The 21,651-nt window shown below is 41.3% G+C and overlaps 1 protein-coding gene across 1 annotated transcript in view; it reads right to left on the reverse strand.

Annotated features, from left to right (window-relative positions):
• LOC134419726 (ras and Rab interactor 3-like) overlaps positions 1 to 21,651 on the reverse strand; it is a 149,949-nt gene that overhangs the window by 53,500 nt on the left and 74,798 nt on the right. Inside the window, exons 15-17 of the mRNA XM_063159363.1 lie at positions 20,201 to 20,313; positions 19,524 to 19,589; positions 17,828 to 17,976 (exon numbers count right to left, since the gene is read on the reverse strand). Coding sequence (XP_063015433.1) covers positions 17,828 to 17,976; positions 19,524 to 19,589; positions 20,201 to 20,313 — 328 coding nt within the window. The remainder of the gene's footprint in view (positions 1 to 17,827; positions 17,977 to 19,523; positions 19,590 to 20,200; positions 20,314 to 21,651) is intronic.

Raw genomic sequence — 21,651 nt, forward strand, 5'->3', positions numbered from 1 at the left:
TTTCATGGCCACTTGTGCAGGTGGAAGAACTGTAAATCATGTGTCAATTTATTAAGTAACCAGTAGCCACTGAGTTTTCTGGTCACGTATGACACCAGGCTGGTGTCTTCTGCAGCGGCTTGGCTTGAAGGCCCGGTGGGTCAGCAGCACTGGAGGAGCTGTGTGGCCATGCAGGGCTGCCTGGAGGGCTCAGCAGGGACAGCCGGGCTGGCCTGGGGGAGCTGAGCCTCGGGAGCAGAATCACCAAGCTCTGCTCAGCCCTGGTGCCCTGGCTCCTGCCAGCACTGGGTTTAAAGCCAACACACGGATTTTCCTCATTACTTCCACAGTGCAGGCAAAGGATGTGACCGCAGATTATCCGCTTTTGAGCTCTGTAGAGCCTTGCCCCCCTGCAAGGGGAGCAGTCAGGTGCGCTCTGGAGGAGCCTTGCTGGGTGAGAGCTGCTGGTGCTGTGAGGGTGTGTAACCACGACCCTCCCCAGAGCACAAACCTGCTGCTCAGGAACAGCGGTGCCTCTCTAAGGGTGGGAGCAGCAGGGCCCAGTAACACAGGAACAGAGAGGCAGGGGTGCCTGCAGTGCTTCCCATGAACCCTCCAATGCTTCTTCATCCTAAATTAATCAAGATTAATTGTAAGTGCTTATAGAGAAGCAGCAGCAATATACCTGTCAGACCCTCCTGTCAACAATCTTTCAGCAAAGAGTTCTCTCAAGGGGTGGGGAGGTGTAACAAAATGTTTATTAAGTCCCAGCTTCTCTGTTTCCTACATTCATTAGGTCTGCCCCTCTATTTAAATATACACAAAGTCATACATACAATAAAGAACTGCATAAGCATGAAACCCCCAAAAAGTACAAGCTAATTCTCATAACTGATAGTTCCCAGGCCAGCTCTACTAACAAACAAACCTTCTCACACACACTCACAGCCATAGCATGGACAGAAACAACATAAAAAACAAACATGCAAAAATTTCCTGAAGGAAGAGCCCTTCTTTCAAAGATTCCCCTGCTTTTCTTCCCCTTTCAGTCTGGCCATTTCCTGCATCATTAACACCAGTGGAATAATGGGATATCCTGCCTGTGGCCCCACACTGGACTGGGGCCATTACATCCTATTGTTGCAGTATGCCTTGGCTGGTATTCACAAACTGTACTGCTGCCTTTATGTAACTTTGCATATTTATTTTTGCAAATTTATTTTGTATTTATTTTACATATATATTTTGAAGACAACAATTTGCCTCACAAAGATCGACTGTATTTCTCTTTTTACTCAGTCAATAGATACTCTGTCAACTCAAAACCACTTTGCAGGTTTTATTAGCTATGCTCCCTTCCTAACAACAGTCAGTTAATGATAAGTTGTTCTCCCCTACATTTACAATCAGAGATTTTCAGGGCATTTGTCCTTTGCCTATTTCAAACCCAAATTATTGTCTTAGGAATGTCAGCATATCAGCAAAACTAAAGGTTTTTCTTTGTGTGCAGGAATGAAGGATCATTTATACTTCTGCAAGGCCCTTTCAGGGCAAAGAGAAGAGAGCTGCTGGAGCACCAGCCTAGGCAGGGTCACAGTGGCTAGAGAACAGACATTTTCCTAAACAAAAATCTGCAAACATGTTTGTTGGATAATCCAACTTCTCTGGAAAGGCTTGTGCAATGTAGAAACCAGAAGCAAATGTTGAGAAGAAGAGAAACAACTTCTTAGGCTTTAAGACCATAAAGAAACCCCAGACCTCCCTCACCCTGCCAAGAGGGGCCCAGCTGAGCCCAGCCTGGAGAGAAAGGTTGATTCTCCACATTCCAAAACCTCCTGAAGTGCTGGAGCACAGAGCACCCCTGCTTGTACTGCAGGGTCAAGGCGGTGGGCAGAGGTTTTGCCCCCTTCCAGCTCATCTGGACAGGAAGGAAGATGGGAATGGAAAGCCAGGGAATGCTTTTCTATGTTGTAATCACCTAACAAAGAGGGGAAAAGGAAACGGAATATAAAGGGGGAGGGGACAAATTTCCAATTCAAACTTCATCAAGAATAGACTGCAGTTTAGCTTTCATAAAGCCATTCTATTTCAAACCATATCTATTTTAAAAATTATTTGAAATCTGCATGACATCTTAGAGCCAAAAACCTGGACAGAATATTTAGAGAAGCATCAGACTAGAGATAAAAAGCTATGGCCTTGCTCACCCTGTGAGGGATGGAGTGTAGGCTTGAGGCACACCAGACATGAGAGGCCAACCACACACACTTGCATAATGCTGAGCAGCTTTCCTCTGCACTAAGAAATATCTGCAAACCCTTATCTCAGTCTTCATTTGCAACTAGAAATGGTTGTTTTGCCAAGGGAAATAAATCCACTGGACATTCATTCTGCAGTATGCGAAGGAGCACGGCACAGGGCTTCTGAGGTCTCTTATAAGGCACCACACAAAGTGGCTTGCTTACACACAAATATTCATGTCTTGGGTAAGACTTCCTTCCAGGGTGAATGGATTTCACTATGTGGTACTCTTAGTGAAAAAAACAAATATCTAAACCTGTGAACCTTCTCTTGGTCTGTCCTCCTTAAGACTTACTGCAGCAATTTCATATGCCTCATTAACTTTGATTAGGCATTAAGGAAATGTGTTTATTTCTTGCTTTATTAGCTGATGGGATCCCTGCCTGCATTTACACTGGGGCAAGGTTAGACATCTGCCTTCCTGAGGGAAGGAGAGGAAGAAGAAAAGAGCTTGTTTGGGTATTTCAGAGATATGGAAAGGTGGTGAAAGGACATGGTCTCTCACCACCTTCTAGTGGTGAATCCCTCCAGAACACCTGGAAACAACTCAGGGTGGGAGAGGTTCTGGTTTGCTAAGCTGTGCAACCTGTCCTGTGGGTGGGCATGTCCCTGTGCTGGTGGGACAGCCTGGGACTAAAGCCTGGGCTGGTTAGTGTCAGAAACTGTCCCTGCAGTGACTGGCAGCTCAGCATGTGATGACAGATCCTGCCAAGCAGCAAGACAAACCTGCCAGCTCCCCCAGACCCCACCAAACCACTGCTGGGGCCTCAAGCTTGTTTATTTAATTGTGTTTATGGTCACTGTGTCACCAGGGCTAAAATGTAGGTAAGTCATGAGCCACAGGCTTGATGTTCAAACCACAAGACAGTTTAAGACAACCCACAACATGGCTGTCTTGGTCATGTCCTGCTCAAAACATCTGTGCTGCAGCCACCCCTATAGTCAGGCTGCTGTGGCTTGTGTGACACCGGGGCACTCTGACTCAGGGGGCCAGAGGGGGAGAGAAGGTGAGTGCTGGGCACAGCTCTCTGGCCTGGCTCCCTGCTCAGCTTGGTGAGCCATGTACAAATTTGGTTCATGGCTCAAACAAACTTTGGTTCAGCCCACTGGCACCAGTCACCCTGAACCACTCCCTGGAAGTGCTGCTTCTCCAGTAAGACAGAGATCACCATGGGTGCATGGGTTCCTAAATGGACACAACAAATAAACACCTAAAGTCAGGCAGGGTAAATGCAGACTAGATCTAGACAGGAAGCCCTAATAGCAAAGGGAGACAGCAGAGTGCCAGGCCAAGGGACCGAGGCCCTCATCCATCCCTGTCTCAGTTGCTGCTCACAGTGCCCCTCCTGCAATCTCTGCTGGCCTTCCAGCACTGAGGACCCATCTCTGCTGGGAAGGTAACAGTTGTTTTCCCTTTTGGCTAGAAAGGTTATCAGTGAGATCCAGCCTAAAATTAACTACTTTCTAATCCCAAAAAGGATTAGAATGGGAGTTCAGGACACAATTACACAAAAATATTCTGTATTACATTTTAGTCCTATGGACAGAAAGGAAAATTGGCCAAAGCCAAGCTCTTTCCTGTGTGTTGATTCAGCAGAAGAAGCTTTGAGCTTTGCTCAATTTCTTGTTTTGTGGAGGGTGTCAGGAGTGACACATTCCTTGAAGAGAACTTAAGGGGGCAAAAAAGGAAAGAGAGAAGAGAAAGATTCTTGGCAGGCAAGATGAAAGGCTGGGCTGGGTCCCAGGCTGTCATTTAGCCAAGTATGTGTGACAACCTTTTTTTGCCTGGAAGTCTGCTAGCAATTTGCAGAACCATGCTGCAGGTAGCCAGCAGTGCTGTCTCCAGACTTCGCTATTTGTTGGTCTCTCTCTGTTTCCTTGGTGAATTTTTCCAAGCAGCAGAAAATTCAATCCAGTTCACAAGGGGCTGCAGCTGCTTTCTGTTCTGCCCAACAGCTGCTTGTACAAGAGAGAGCCTTCAAAAGACTGGCTTTCTCTGGAGGACCATGGGAGGGATGTATGTGAGCCGTGTGGATTCCCTGTATTTGGCAGAGTTTTGCCAGCATCCAGAAGGCTCTCTGTATTCAGTTGCTTTCAACAAAGCACTTGAAATTCCCCAACAACTCATTAGCCTTGCAAAAACAAAGAGAATGTATTAATTAACATGGTCAGGAGATAATTTCAAGCAGTAAGACAGGGGTCCCAACCCTACCAGGGATACACAGACCCAGAGGAATTCCCAGCAGCCACACCTCTTGCAGGAGCATTCTCAGAGCCAGGATTCCAGGCCTGCCTCAGAGAGCAGCTCTCAGGGTGGGGTTGTGTGTTCCTCCTCACCCAGGGACATGGAGGGTGCTGCAGGAAGAGGACTTTTCCACATTCTCCCCACACACCAAAAAACTCCAAAGTACAAGCTTTTTTGCTTCAGCTGTAGAGGCTGTGTAAATACCGAGGAGAGCTGGTTTAGCTCCATAATCCAGCAGGGAACTCATCCACCCAAGAGAGAAGGCTTTCTGCTCCTAGCATCACCCCAAACTTAAAGAATGGTCTGAGGAAAACCAAAGTTTCACTGCTCAACAAAGATCCAGGGGATTGGGCTATGACATAAGTGACTACAATCAAATCAGCTCCATTAATTTGTGCCTCAGTTTCCCTTCCTATAGTAACAGTACCTGTCTTTAGCTGGTTGTTGGGAGGCTTAATATCCCTGAACCACCCAGAGATCCTTTCATAAAGACAAGGACTTTATATTAATCACACAGTGTGATTACAGTTACTAAAAACACTTTATCCCTCTTAAAGGCACCAGTAATTCAGAAGGCAAAAATCCTTTACTCAGATACAAATACATTCTCTGTTCAGCAAAAAGCTAATAGAAAGTCTGGGAAAGGCACACACATAAGCATGTGTGTATTAATCTATTTGGAAAGAGCTGCATTCCATAGCACTCCCTGGCTTGTGTGTATCTAACAGAATATCTATTTAGGAAAATGTGACTAGCACAACCAGCTATGCAATGCTCACATCTGCTAATCCTTTACTGCTCAAGTAATCATCCTCACTTGCAAAAAGATTTATACCATTTTGGGTGCAGGCAAAGAGGAGCTAAGCACTTCAAAACTCTTGCAGCTGATGATCTTGAGGGAAGCACTGCCCTCATGGTCCCCTTCAGCTGGGTACAGGGATCTCATTTCTGGAGGTAGGCAGAATCACATTAGATAGTTTAGACAGGTACAGAATGGACAGGGGAAAGGCTTGTGGCTACAGTATTTACCATACTGGGTGATGCTTGTGGCCCTGTTTCATTTGCACAGGTTAAGCAGCACTGCTCCCTCGACCACAGCTGCTTCACAGGCCTGTGCTACCAGGTACTTTGACAGACATTTCCCCCTCCCTCCCCCACAATTAAAGGAGACCAGCTGAAGCTTGCCTTGCCTCTCTGACAGCCTGGGATGGATGCTGAGCTCAGCCAGCTCCAGCTCTGGGGTTACTCCAGGCTGACACCCGAGCGTGGCTCCAGCTAAGCCCTGTGCATCCGTGTGGGTCAGGAATTAACTAATGTTAAACTATGCTGAACAGAGGGGCAATCTCAGGAGTTTCACATGCAATTTTGGTGTAGAGAATTTTAAAATCAGGTTTAGGTTCTCCATCAGCACCTTGCCTTAGCAGCACCATTTATTTTGAAAGCGATGAACTCCAAATACTTTGTGTAATTTGCACCTAATTCAGTGTAACCATAACAGGAAATCAGCTAAACACAACTTAGAAATGTTTCTAATTCTGTAATGTGTTGGAAGCCACAATATATGCATGCTAAAATGTAATTTTGAGGATCTTCAGCAATATCATAGCATGTAAACAGAAAGAGTTAAAATAGATTTTAAAATAGCCAAGTTCATCTTTATGAGTGGCAGATAGATTGGAAATAAAGACAATCAGTTAATGAAATAAAAGGTCATTCTGTTAAATTGTTCAGATGCTCAAAAAACCTATGAAGAATGCATGCAGCATGCCCACTGATGCTTCAATATTCCTCCAACCACTTGATTTACAGTCCTGATCTAGGGTATGTGGCTTGTTCACTTTTCCCTGCAACTCTAGACAGAAAACAAACCTTTGCAAGCATGTGGCTCCTTTCAGACATCTCACAAAGAGACAAACAAATATATCTTCCAGTCTATCATACTTAACATCTTAACTGTCACAAATGCAGGGAATATCTGCAAAGTACAAATAGTAAGTTCCTCTCACCAGTCTACAAGGATTGGATGCTTTCATTTTTTCCTGACAGCTGTGTGATCTTTGTCCCTGAGTGTTTAACATTATATGGAACTGAGGAATTATACCTTGAATCAGGAGTGGCATTGTTCCACTTAAAGCAAACAACTGAACAAGGCAAAAGCAGTGAGAACTGCAATGCAGGGTCCTGCCTCCATCCCCGCCCCTCCATGTGTGTGTTTGGGAGCAGTGCTACAGTGAAACCAGCACACAGTGCCCTGCCAGCAGCAATTTCCCCCTTTGACTGAGGGTGATCTAAGCAGGGCAGCACCCCCTGCAACTGGAACTGCAAGTATCCCATATCTGTCTACCCATCCACAGAGCCGCTTCTACTGCATCCATCACAGAAATATCTGAAACCTTTGTTCATGGAAAACAGGCTAAGTGTGTTAGACAGATAAGAAGAAGTCTCAGTATCTGGTATTATTATGGTTTTCCAAGGGGGAAGGGGCAGGGGGTGTGACTGACAGTTTCAGCAGCTATGTAATTCTCCCTTGCTTGTTTAAAACAGGAAACAGAAATGCCCAGCTTCAGCATGGGCTTTGTGATACAACCAAGCCTTGGGAGGATTCCAGCTTTATCCTGGAATTCCAGTAGCTTGCTGACTGTCCTTTGTATCAAAACCCATTTTCTCTCCCACTGTTTTCCCGGGATTTGGTCCTGCAAGGTGCAGTGTTTTGACCAGAGGCAAGGGAAGCCTGTAGTCCTTTCCTGACAGAAAGTGCACTTGAAGTCTCCTGGGAGCGTGGGGACAGGGTTTGTGTACACCTCAGTGTGCAGGCACTGAAGTGACCAGCAGCTCATAAGGACAAGCCCTTATCCACTTCTGCATTTGAGAAAAAACAAAGCAAGCCTCCCAGAAAAGCTTTGTCACATTTCCAAAAACAAAGAAGTCCCCTTTTTTGTCCTTTGCCCCAAACTGTAGATTTGGATTTACCCTTCTTCCTTAAATAGCTAAGGTTCAAGCTAAATAAAGCTATTGCAGTTTGTTTTCAGCTGAACATGTCAGTTAAAGGAACAGAGTCATGCCACACCATTGTGACTGTGTAACTAGTAACTCAGCAGTCAGCTCACACATGCAGCCGAGAACTCTTTGTTAAGTAGGAAAGGGAAAGCAACAGTTATTAAAAATGAACAGTCACTAAAGATTCAGGACTTACCCTGAGTCATCCCTGGCTCCCTTCTCTCCTGCTGATGTTTTCATCATTACAGCAAACTTTTAAGTCACTTTCTGTATCACAGTGGCTTGAGAGTTCCTCGGTCAGAAAAGCAATTCCTTCCCATCGCTGAGCAGAACTTCCACATCCTCAGGTTTTGTACTGAGATGGTATTTCAAGGGCATGAGGGGGAAGATGTTTAAAACCAGCTTCAGGCTCAGTAGTATCAAAGGGCAGAGGACTAAACAAGCGCTGAAATGAAAGCAAACTACCAAGAAGATCCGATTTTAGCCTCTCTTATTTCTACTTCCTGTATTTATATGAACGGGGGATTTCAGGAAGAGGCAGTCTTTGGTGGTCAAGGGTGTGTGTGTGAGTGTGTGTGTGTGTGTGTGTGTGTTATAAAGCCATATTTAGTAGCGCAAGCAGGTTAACCTTATTAGAAAGAAGGGCCTGAGACTTTCAACTAATTTGTTTCTCTAACCTAGGAGGGTTTCAGGGGAAATCATTTAACAGACTACAGGTATACCAGGAGGCAACGGAGCACAGTGAACTTTGTAAAGGATTTTGTAAGGCAGCAAAGCAGTAAGCCTCCGTCTGCAAATTCCTGAAGCATGTGTATTTCTACTGCTTGAGTAACTGGAACCAGATGGAGCTTGGAAACCTTTCTATTTACACAGGACCTGAGCAAACGAAATGTCTAACGCTGGCAGAGGGCAGTTGTGCAAGAGCATTCCCAGTTAAAGTAAAAGCTAAGGCTAAGTTGTGTGATGCTGGCAGAGGAAGAGCTCTCCAGGCTGGGAAGCTCAGTGGGGCTCGGGGCACGTCTGACCTGCAGCCACTGCAGCGATCGAGGCTTTGCTGGGAGGGAAACCTGACCCAGCACATGCCAGATGTGCAGGCTGGGGCTGCCAGATGTGCTGCCAGACAGGGCTGGTGGCACCCCTGTTTGGCAGCCCTGTGGCTCCAGAAGTATTTTATGTTAGGAGAATACACAATGGAAAAAATAAGGCAGAAGTAGAAAGAAGAGGTGGCGAAAAGCAATTGGATGGAATGGAGTGGGAGACGAAAGTAATTTTTTGCCCCCTTTATCTTTAGAAGGAATTTCTCAGCCTTCTGAAAATAGACAGTGATACACAGTCCAGAGCAGAAATGCAAATGCCAGGGAGCTGTCAGTGTATTGGCAAGAGGGAAACTGGACCTCAGTGCAGACCACAGAGCCAACTCTGCTGGCTAAGCTAGAGAGTGTCAGGGAGACTTTTACCGTCACAAAGTCACACTTTCAATGGAACACAATTCAAAATTTTCCCTTCTTTTTTTTTATTAAATAAAGACTATAACTTCAGTTCACATTAGCAAATTTATCTTCCAGCTTTTACAAGGATTTATCTTAGAAACTCTATTATCTTAGAAAGAGTCTTACTGAAAGACTGCATGATGGAAAATTCACCACCGTTCTAAGTAAGGCATGTTAGTGCTCACTTGCTGCCATCATATAAATTCCACACCTGATTTTTTTGCCTTATCTAATTTTAAATTTTCAGCAACTGTATCTTGTAATGCTCTTTTCTACTATATTAAGGATCTCCTTGCTCCAGCTCCTGGAGTCATTTGCAGGCAACAAAAAACTCATTCATGAACAATTTAGTCCGCTTAAACAAACTGTTTGGCTGAGATTCACTCATCCCTTACTGCAGACTGGTCAGATCTCAGCTCTGAATCCTCTGTAGGTTCTGGGCTCAGAGGTCCAAGAAAAAAATCTTCTAGATTTACTCACCAGCAGGGCACCTTTGAAATCCACCTCAGGTGCTGGCATGAGAACAATCTCCTACATGCATCACACAAATTCAACCCTACCCCAGTACACTTCCCTCCCCTGCAATTCAGCAGGGACCAGGCCCATTCAGCATTTGCCCTTGCTCTGCTGGAAAAAAAGGTTTGCTGAGACAAAAAAAATTGCAAGGTTGTGCTGTCTGCATGGATCTGTTCACACAGAGAAAACTGCTCACACAAACAGGCAGCCATCCTAGGCAAAGACTTAAGATTTTGCAAATGCAGAACACAACAGAGTTAGAAAATTCCAATTATATTTTTAGGGAAGAAGAAAAAAATTAGAACAAATAAAAAGGTCCAGGAAAAAATGGCAAAAACTACAGAATACAAAATTCCAGTATTTTGGTGCTATCTCAGTTTCATGTGATTTGAGTGAAAACTTTCATGCTATTTCCAATGTAAAGAATGCAGTTTCAGAAATTTGAAGTTTTGAGATTTGTTTCATTAACGATATTGACCAATTTAATTTTAAAAGTCCCATATTTTCTGCAAAATGCTCAGCACTTCTGTAAAATATTTAAAATATGAAAAAGAAGACAAATTTTGTTCAAGCTAGGTGTCTTTTTGAGCTGAGGATTTGACAGGTTTAGTATGTGACAACGTGTTCTAGAATCAGGCTTTAGAAGGAAAAAATTACAAAGATCGAAATGACAAAATCATATCCAGTTACTTCAAATTGACATTTTTCTGTGATAAATCCAAGCCAAATGGGAGGAATTTATTTCTCTTCTAGGACTGATTCACCCTTTCCATCTGAAGCCACAGAATCCTGCAGCCCTTTTTTGTCATTTCATGCAGCTGGGTTGGAAAGGTTTAAAAATGGCTTATGGGGGAAGCCATTAAGTACAATGAGCACTCGAGCTACAATAAAGGGCTTTCAGAATATAGCCAGATTACAGCACAGTTCTGCTTTCCATACAGGAGGGAGAGGCTACATCAACAATATAGCCTGTGATAGGAGCCCTCAGGAACTGTCATGCCTATTGTGTCACTAATCCAGAGATTATGTGCCTTTTATAGAGCCTATTACATAACAGATCATGATGGGTCGCAGTGTCAAGGATGGAAGGATTAAATGAACAGGCACTTTTCACATTCAGATTCTGATTTTTAAAAGTTAATTCTGTGTAAAAGAAGGAATCTTCTTCTGTTCCCAGCTTAGAAAAATTTAGCCTAGCATACACTAAAGAATGAAATCTTTTTCAAAATTCAGAAAATGCAGAATTATCCTTTTTCTCCACTTCCAGGAGCTTTTTCTGCAGATGCACAAAAAGCCCCACAGTGGCTAATGCCAGGTTTATACAGCAGTAGGGATTCCAGTCTCACGCACAGTGCTTAAAAAAAGAAGCTCAAGCTTTGTTTTAACTTGCATCTCCTGGGAGTAAACTGGCTAGGAGTATTCATGAGAAGACTCTTGTCTAATGAACCTGTTAACACACCAGGCCATGAGATGAGGTAAATAAACTCTCAGCTCCTCTTTTTCCAAGAAATGCATTTAAAGATTTCCTGAGCCCAGCACAGGCTATACACAATATACTGGGAGTCTCCCGCACCCTGAGGTGGACTGCAGGCATGCTGGAAATGGAAAATCCAGGGTAAGGAGTATTTCCAGAGCCTAGGGAACTGGGAAAGGAAAATAATACTGTGTGTGGCCTTTGCACCTTATTTCCAGCCTCTCATCAGCATGCAGCACTCAGTGTGAACCTGCTGGACACCAAAATATCACAGGATGCGGCAGCCAAAATGCTCTTGATCAGGGCTTTTTCTGAGGTTGCCAGAATTGCTTCTGGATCAGTGCCTCAGTACAGCAAACTGTGTTCTCAGCAAACTGAACTCTCAGTTTTCTGGTCCCAAAAGAGCAAATTGTGTGTTTCAGAATTGCTGCAAATCAAACCAATACACTTAACTCACTCCAAAAATTGGCTTGATCCAGGCAATACTCCCTAGAACACACAGAATGTGGGGCCTTCTGTCACAGTTCAGCAGGGTCCAGATTTCTCCAAAAAGTTAACATTTGTAGGCACATGTCTGAAATTTTAGATTTTCAACAATATATATGAGAATGTTTCACATCTACAAGTCATCTGAGAAAAAAACCAGGAAACACTCTTGTTTATATAATTTATTGATAGTGTACATATTTTTATATAGTGCATTATAATACTGAGTGCTATAATCTTTATAAATGCTGAGTTAACTATTTTTTAAAATTCTCACAACAAAAATAATCAAATATCATGCCAACATTTTGTAACAAATTATCACATTAAATCCATTTGGATTTCATGACATGTTTATCTGTACAATGGACCCCATATCACAGAGCATTCACAGTGCATAAGGTCACAGTCATTGAAAAAATAAGTAACATGAGAGATTTCTGTTATTTACAGTTTACAAACCCATCCCTTTCTGTTTTCAAAGTAAGCAGTTCTAGAAAGTTTTCATAATATTTAAAGAGGTATTGCACCTCTGAAGGGTGCACTGCAAATATGAAACACAGGTTTTTAAAAGGTTCAGAAGTTATTTTAGTGACCATAAACGCTTTCAAAGAATTTCTTGCAATGGAGGAGATACCATGAGCCAAATTCTATGCTCAGTTCCACTGATACTAATTTGTGCCAACTACCAGGACACTAAGGAACACTGGCACCACTCCCAAGAATGTGAAGGCAAGAATTTGGTCATAACTTTGCTGCAGTAACAGCCATTTGAAACCCAGGTGTTGCTGGGGAAGGAGATTTACAAGTTTTCTTTGCATACATAACTGGTATATGAATAAAGGCCATAATCTTTCTGCAAAAACTCTCTGAAAGGAAGCATCTCAGTTTTTATTGATCTTTCTAGAGATTATATCTGTCTGGTTTTCACATTTTCTGATACCTTTAGAATTTGCTACCATGGCTAGTGCTATAAACCAATCTTTTTATTTGTCGTTCAAGTTTATCAAGATCATCTCAGTGACAGGACAGCAATGATTGCCTACATTCTTTGTGCAAGTGAAAAAAAAAAAAGAGAAATTGCAACAGGCAATTCTTCTACGAAAATATCCAACTGGCATTAATTTCCCATAGTTATTCATTTCAGACAGTGCAATGGATGGGAGCAAGCAGAGCCACATGATGAACAAACTGCCACAATCACTGCACAGCCTGGCTGTGGGGAAGCAGCCACACATCTCACGTGTCAGGAGAGGACTGGACAGCACAGGACTTCACGGACTTCTCTGGGGAAAAACCATCAGGACCTCACATGGGGGAAAATGTGAGAAAAGTGCTCAAGTTATTGAAAAAGAGGCTTTTAAACATGTACACAGTAGGTCAGAAAGTGGAATGCACACATCAGCTGAATGACATTCCCTTCTTCAGCAGGACATTGATCGCTTGCATACAGACTTTTCCAAAAGGTTCAATGGAATAATAACAGGTTTGGTACAGAATTGCTGCAACTAAACACTGTCATTTACCTGTGTAACCATCACATAAATGTCACCATCTAACAAAAAGAAAAATGTGGCATTCAGACTCATGGAAATAGAAAGAAAATTGCACAGCAAATGTATGAGCTGCAGAGATTTTCTTCTGAATGTTTAAACACAAATAACAGAGAGATCTGAGGCTTGCAATGACAGAACATTATGCTCCAATCTTCAGTTAGGAAGATTCTTTGGTTTCACTTGGCTTTCAGAGTTATTTTAGTGTCTGTTTTGTATTACATACATCTGATCTTTCCTTGGCATGAATAATCAGACAGTATTTCTACAGCTTAAAGAACTCTACCAAAACCAACTAACAGCGGGACACGAGTAAATGGCATTAAAATTGAAAGAAATGCAAGAAAGGAAGACAACAAAACTCATGAGGCATTTGTGCACCTAGAGCAAACACATAATAGAAACAAGTGCAATTAAAGCAGAGTCACAAGGGAAATCAAAGAGAGAATAGAATCTTCTCTATAATTGCTAAGTATTAGATTAGTAAAGACCTTTGCCATTTGTTTACATGTTGACAGAAAGCTTACAAATATAACCTAAAACCAGAAGCTAACTTTGCTTGTTACAGCTGTAGCAAGCATATAAAAACAAAATAAAATTGGCACACCAAAGACTGAGCCAGGAAAAAGATGGTTGACTATGCTGTACCTGTTGGAAAGACTTAAGGTGCTCTTCTAGGTTAGACTTCAGCCCAGAGAGAAGCCCTTAGAGCATCAAAGAGACATTAAGATAACCATACCTAGAGCTCCTTAGATTTAGACATGCAGATCCTGAGCTTGAAATCTTTACTCAAGCAATACCTTATAATGCAGTTCAATTGTTATGGTAAATAAATGGAATCAAACACTGCTGAACACAATGGAAACATTCCCAGTTCCTTGCTAGAGAGAGGATTGCACTCCATGGGTCTGTGTGGGACTGTGCTACTCCAGGGGATCTGCAGCTCAAAGGAGCTGCTGAAAGCCCTCCTTGGCCAGCTGTAACTCAGTTTTGCTCCTGCTCATACACAAGGGAAGATGCACAGTTGAGAAGTCTGAGACAAGGAACAAGTTCTCTTATTTACAAGAGTGGAAATCTAAAGTGGTATCAGCAGAGCAGAAGCCCACAGATTCTGGTCAAATCTTTTAATTTGACAGAGAAATAAAATCTTTAGACCACAAAACCAATGGAAAGAACTGACTATGATAAGAAACCCAGAAACCATACTCTGCTGTCATCTTAGGACACAATCCAGCAAGGCACTTGGATAGATGCTTAGCTTTAAATGGAATCAAACCTATTGAAGTTAAGCTTTGCTGGATATGGGATATCTTTTTCTGAGTTGTGTTACTTTTCAGTGTTAGTATGCTGGCAAATTTCAGATCACACTAACAGTTTTCTCTCTCACATCCACCAGCTTTCTTTTCACTCTTGAGCTGAACATTAACTTACAGAACATGGTGACATACATTCCAAACTCAGCCAGATAACTTTTGCAATGGTTAATGAAACAAAATGGCTGCAAAATTTTATAGATACAATCCAAACAGCTCAATATAGAGCTGTGCTAACAGCAGAGAGCCAAGCACAAATCACTCCTTTGCTTGACTAGAAAATGGCAACATTTTTAATGGCTTCCTGACCACACAAGCTAATGTTTTTAATTTCTTTTTTTTTGTGTACATGTGAAAGGCACTAGTCTGTTATTACTCAGTAATAGCCTCCTGAATTACTGATACATTCTGACGTGGGTTTATCTGAAATACAACAATTTGTCAATCACATCTTTCTTGGAACATTCAGTTTACCTGCATGGCTTAGTGTGTAACTATTTTTTTTAGCATATGGACATGGACTACTTAGGAGCTTCTTGAAGTACTTCATATGATCATGTGTCATCAAAGCCATCACAGACCATCTCATAATTCTTTGGCAAACAATACATCCTTGGTCATGTGGTGGTGTCAAAGGAGAATCCTACTAATGTTATTTATGATGACAAGCACAGCATGATACTTGTCTCATAGCAGTAGATGCAGATGGGAACACCCCATGAAATGCAGCATTAGAATTCAGTATTTATTGTCCTGAAGTGAGTTTATGTTTCAGGGAGAGCTCTAGATGACAGGAACTAGCCACACATTGTAAGGGTCGTTCTGGATTCTGTTTCTGCTAAAACACAACACTGGTTTTCTGGAGCAGGTGATATTCAGATTAGGCAGATTAATTTTAAATTATGTGTGAAGGACTTAGGGAATTAGCAAACAAAATTCATGTATATTTGGACAGAAATTCAGCTGCTACAGAAAAAAATGGTGCCTATACTCTTCTAAAATTTCCTGGCTCAGAAATATGAGGGTACAATACAATTTTCTAGATCTGGCACTATAAACTTTGATGCCCTTATCCCTGTCAACTCAGCTGATCACCATGCATTCAAAATCAGGCTTTGGAGCTACTCTTCTATTATGTAAAGACAACTGAGCTGCCTGAACTGTGCACAGGAGAGCAAATGTTTGCCTGGAGACAGCTCTCCAAGACCACAAAAACAGAATATAGGAAAAAACTCATTTACTCAGCCTCTCTCTCTGCTCCTTTCAGTCTCATATCTAAGTCATCCCCAGATTTTCAGCAGTGAACTGTCCTCCTGAGAGACAGCAGGGGAGAGAGGAATACTAGGGAGGGCTATTCCTACAGTGGTGCAGCACTGTGCTGCATTTTCACAGCTTTTCTGCAACAGAAGACTTCAAGATGAACATGAATTCCATCTCCTCAGCTTTATACTGCAGCAAAAACGTCGTGAATGCCTGGAAATGGGGTCATTGGCATACTTGAGATAAAATGTGTTTACTGCCATTCTTGACTATTTAATAAAGCATTTTAGTAATGCTGTAATTGTGTCCATCTTTAGTTCTTAGCTTAATGACACAACCGTTTAATTAAGGTAAGAAACCCTAAATGGATACTAATACTGACATTTGTAACAAAATGTAAAGCAAATAACAAATGTGTTGCTCTTTTTCTCTTTAGAATCACATTGAATGGACCCACTTCTTAAAAAAAACACCACCAGCAGCATACACTCCTCAATTTATTCTAAAATAATTTAAGAAATCATTTTAGTTGTAAACTCATTGCCTGGTGTAAACAGTATTCTGCATGTCAGCTGGCTAAACATAATTGTCATACATGTCAAAAGAAGGAACTTTCTGAGTAAGTGCTTATTTGCTAATATTTTATAGTAATTCTCATTGACACATTTTTTTATATTTAGTCTTAATGGAAAATATTAATACATTTAAAAACACATCAACTGTTAGTTGATAGGTTTGGTTGGTTTATAAACATTAAAAAATTTTAAAAATCTATGTATAAAGTAACTGTGCTTCTTCAGAAACTTTATGTGATCATTCACATACAGCTTCAAAATATTTTTATAGTTTAGTAGCAATTCAAAATACGCTGTCTCAGTGATCTGCAATTATATCACTGCTAAATTGTGGAATGTTACCCGCTATTTTGATACTCTGGGCCGGATCTTGCTGTCAATTATATCCAGAGTAATTACTTGTATCAGATTTATGCTGGTGGAAAGGATATCAAAACTTGGCTTCTACTCAGGGTTAAAAAGAAGTATATCATGCTTCAAAATTTGCATGCAATCAAATCAAGGACCATATTCTCTTGACAGACTTGCTTTTGTCAGGGTGACTCTTATCTGCACTGCTCCGTGTCAGACATTCATCTTCATTAAGCTTCTGGGAATAAGAAAAAATGGTGAAGAATACACCAGCTTCTTGACTGATGAAATAAGCTTCTTCCTCTCACCAATCAAACTGAATCAAACCAAATCATAATCAGGGTGGGTTTTGTTGTCAAAAAGTCTGGATTATGTTCAGCTACCACTCCCAGCTGATAACAATAACTGATAGTTACTGAGCACCCAGTTATATTTTATTTCTTTAGCTTCTTCTAAATTTACACAATGGGCTTACAATGGCCAATGCAAAGTTTCTTTTGTGGTGTAATATTCCACAAATGTCAGTTTATATCTATGTATACAGCATTCCTTATTAACAATAAAACATATTTTTCAAGTATGAATTTCTGCATGTAAATTCTCTTCTTCGGTATGCAGTTACTCTGACTTCTAGTGTGCATCATCACAAGTGATACAACATACAACCATTTCCTCTTCTTTCTCTGCCACATTGTTCATTGAACAGAGTGATAAATATTCAGCATTGCCATCAAAAACTGTCAGTGCAGTTTCTCTATAAGCAGAGCACTTGAAGGGGGAAATGATCCTCAACAGTGCATGCCATGATATGTGCCTTGGACTTTCTGGTCCTGTAGTTTAAATATTCTGACTGAGCCAAGAAAGGATCTGAACTTGCCTCTTATCCTTCCATGGAAAATAAATGTCAAAACCAAAAGAACTATGAAGATTTTTCTCCCATCCTCTTGCTAACCGTGATGGTGGTGGTTGATTGTCTGCAGAAGGAGAAAGAAAACCACAACAGAATGCCCAGGAACAGGTCCTTTTAGAGTTCTGTGTAATATCCATGTAGCTTTATGACAGAGCAGCAATATCCAAAGAGGAGCAAAATGCTTTGGTTGCCTTCAGCTAGCATGTTAAAAGAAAGGTATGCTCTCCTTCCATATAGGTAAAAGTGCTCGTTAGCTGATTAAGCAGGAATGACACTCAAATTATTGATGGAAAGAAGGTAGAAATGTGAAATGCCTCCTGTCATTTACAGCATGTGTAATCAGAAGAATTTCAGTGTCTCTCCTTGCTGTGGTTTAAAGTTCTTCTCGGCACATAGGGAAGTTGACAAAGGTGAAGACATTGAACTCTATCATTATCGATAAACACAGGAAAATAGCATAAAGAAGCAGCACGTAGATGCCTAACTTCCTGTCAAGTTTCCACTTATTAAAATGGATTCCAAACACCTGCAAGCAAACAGAGTGTCAGTTAATAAAGTTCTGAAGGAGCCTTCTGGAAACAACCATTATAAGCTAAAAATGAGTCTTTTGAATTAGAGGTCTTGCAGGAAGACAAAAATATACTCTCAGTATTTTACAGATCAGAAAGGCAACATACCTTGTTGACTTGGCTCTGAGTCTCAGTTGTCCTATGACTGTTTTACAAAATATTCAATGAACTAAATTAAATTAATGTCCCTCCTTCAAGTGTTTCCCTGCAAATCCTTTATGTCCCAGTAGTACAACAGCACCAAATGCCCATTCTCAACACCTTCAAAAGAGGTGCTCTACTTGCTTATTTGCAGAGCTCCAGAACTAAGGGCTTACAAGTTACAGGCAGCAAAGCAACAAAATCCTCATGAAGGCATCTATTTTCCACAGTGTTCAATGCCTCTGAATTATTATTTTGCTCAAAACTTTCCTCTGAATTTGCTGTGGGAGGGTCTGTGCAAATCAGGGTACTCAGCAGAAAAAAAGGAGACTGTAATAGATGCCTCAAACTCAGGTGATCTGCCTTCTGCTAGGAAAAGTCTCGTTTCAGAGAAGCATGAAGGGCTAGCACAGTAATGCCTCTGCATAATCCTCCCATTTTTTCCCAATGTGCTGATTAACAATATGCATGCAGCAACACCAGATACAATTGTGCACAGAACACCGGTGCTGTTTCACAGGCACTGTGCAGTATGGCAGGCTGGGGATAAGAAATGAAAGAACACATTCTCACACCTCATAGATCAGATACATAGGAAGTTAGTAGCAGAGTGGACAGCCTTGGCCATTCTACCACTGAAGTCATGCACAGGTGATGTGAAGCTTTGTAAGACTTAGTCATGCAACAGTGTGAAATCTCCAGTGGTGACCACCTCCTCTACAACGCCTCCACAGGCAATCAGTGAAAGATGTTAGTAGAAGTGGATATTTTTATACCTTTTTGTTTCCTTATACCTGAATTTGATTCCTCCTACAGAGCGTTCCCTGGGAGTCAAGCAGGAACAGACCTTAAGTACCAGCAAAATTGACTTTTCAAACAGAATTATTGTTTCACCTTAAGAAGTCATGGGTTACAAGGGTCTCTCAGGCTGAGTCACATTTAGCATGTCTCATCCAAGTCCTGAGGCTCACAGTCCTCACAGACCAGTCTTCACTAAGGGTTTAGGCTACAGCACTTGATTTTGGCTGGGTTTGGAAATCAGAGACAAGGGCAAAGGTGATGAAGCACAACAGGTCTTGTCTCAGCCTAGAGACAGGCCAGGGTATGGACACAGGACCACAGAAGTACTGTTGGATTCAAAAATTTCAACACTGCCACTGAAATCCACGGGATCTACACATATCCAGCATCTCTTGCACCAAATGTCAGATTGCAGTCCTCACTGAGGACAATGGTAGCTCTTCAACTCATGGTAGTGCTAGAAGAAATCAATGCTAAGTATTTCTATTTTATCCTTCCGTAACAAGTAAATACCTAACAAGTATTTTCAAATTGAAATAATTGTAGATGCTCTAATACTTACAGTTAGTGCCACTGATCCTAGCAAAAGTGCAACTGAATAAACCAATCCTTTGCTGTTAATTTTCACCTGTGGAAATCAGAAAATACTTTTAAAATGCTGACCATCTAACTGTGCTTTGGTGACCAAAAATCAATTTACTGATTTAAAGTCCACCTTCTGCTTTGAACAGTGCCTTACATATTTTAAACTATGCAAATCCGTAACAGATGTATCCTAATGAAGAATGGGAAGATTAAGGAATCAAACCAAATGCAAAGTAATCCCATCTCCATTAAAAAAAGAAGCGAGCATTTATAATGGATTTTATGTAAAAAAACCTCAGAAGAGAGAGACATGCTGTTATTTGGTATTAGGTACAAAAATGCTGAGGTACATGGAGACAGGTTTACTGGAAGTTGTGTAGCAAGAAAATGATGGAGCCATGAACCACCCATGGGAACAGTTTTCTGCTACGCAGTGCATGTACTCCAGTTGACAAACTGGAAATTAATTGCAGCTTGTTGAAGACAAATTGCTTTCTTAACTGGGTTCCTTTGCAAAGAAATAACACCTTATTTAGCAACTAATAACATGATCAACAGGTTGGTTTCAAATTTGTTCTATTTGCATGCTTTCTTTTTAGGATTTTTTCAAAATAGAATAAAAGTGCAAATGAAAGATTTGCCAAGTATACATACAGTTGATCCATAATCGATCGCCATGGTCTGCAAACCCCATGGAACACCAAGTCCCACCAGAATGTCAAAGACATTGCTCCCTACTGTATTGGATACTGCCATGTCACCAAGGCCTGCAGAGGGAAAAAACCAAGAAACAACTCTTTGATAAAATCAAAGTACATGGCTATTACTATGTGCACTGGAGCAAGCTAAAGGGGAATGATCTGCATTGATCCAATCCCCCTTGAACTGGCCAGAGTATCTGAGGTAGGGAGACAATTTCCATAACATTGGCCTGACTTCTGAAAAAAGTGTGCAAAAATTGCTCACTCCAACCACACCTTCCTTGTGTCTTGCAAAGCCTTTAGAGGGTGGGTGGTAGCCATGCAGCACCTGAGGTCTATGTCAAAGTCTTGTTCTAGGTAGTCTGCAGCCACAGGGAGAAGATTATGTACTGGATTTACTACGTGGATATGTGACCTTTGCATCATGTGAATTAAGAGAGATCCTGGAAATAACCAACCAGACAATAGTCAAAGATATTATGCACTTCCATGGGGCTTAATCAGTAATAATTTCACTCCAAAAACAGCAAAATACTACAGGAGAGGAAAAGAAAGGTAAATGGTGGTAAAGTACCTAAGTATTATTCAAAATCTACTTCTAATGCTCACCACTGGCTGGCATCTCATTCTGCACCAGTGTCAGTGGATGGAAGGAAGGAAAATTCTTTTTGTCCCTGCTAACTTCCCTTAGACCTGGCCTAAGTATTGAATCACTTCCACTAAGTGAATACTGGAAAGGAAGGAACTGAAAAGGAACTGTGGCATAAATGGGACATGTCCCAAATATAGTTTCAGAATAAAGAGAGTGCAGACAGACAGTACCACACCATAAATACATGATCTGCAAGGTAATGCTTTGGATCTCATGATGGCAGTGTCCATCTATACCTGTCTGCACTCTGGCAGTGAACAATCCTTGAATTCAAGCAGTGCAAAGTCCCTGTACTGTCTTTAAGGGCATTGGGCTCCTTTTTGTCAATCTAGTGCTTACCTTAATTTTCAGAGAAAACAATCTTTGCAGTGTTATTGTTTAGTACAACAGAAGAACTAATCTAAAGAAACAGTCCGTTGATTTAAAAATGCAACATCCTCCTTGCTCCTGAAAAAACCTGTTCACTTAAATTAATACACATGCAAAATAAATTTAGTAGGAAGGTGGCTCCATAATAATTCTGAAGACTTTGTTGTACTATTTTTGTGAGAATATTCTGCACACAACAAATAATGCAACATTGAAAATTATTTACTTTAAATATATAACACTTTTCAAGTAAGCAACATTTAACAGCACTATTCCTATCTCAAATTACAAAGGTGGGGCTTTTGAGTACTTAATTTATCATTTAAAAGTCCTTCTTGTTTGCTCAATGATGTGTGCTGGAGATATAATTATCTGATAAAAAA

The sequence above is a fragment of the Melospiza melodia genome, chromosome 6 (assembly GCF_035770615.1).
Source record: "Melospiza melodia melodia isolate bMelMel2 chromosome 6, bMelMel2.pri, whole genome shotgun sequence".
Classification (NCBI taxonomy): domain Eukaryota; kingdom Metazoa; phylum Chordata; class Aves; order Passeriformes; family Passerellidae; genus Melospiza; species Melospiza melodia.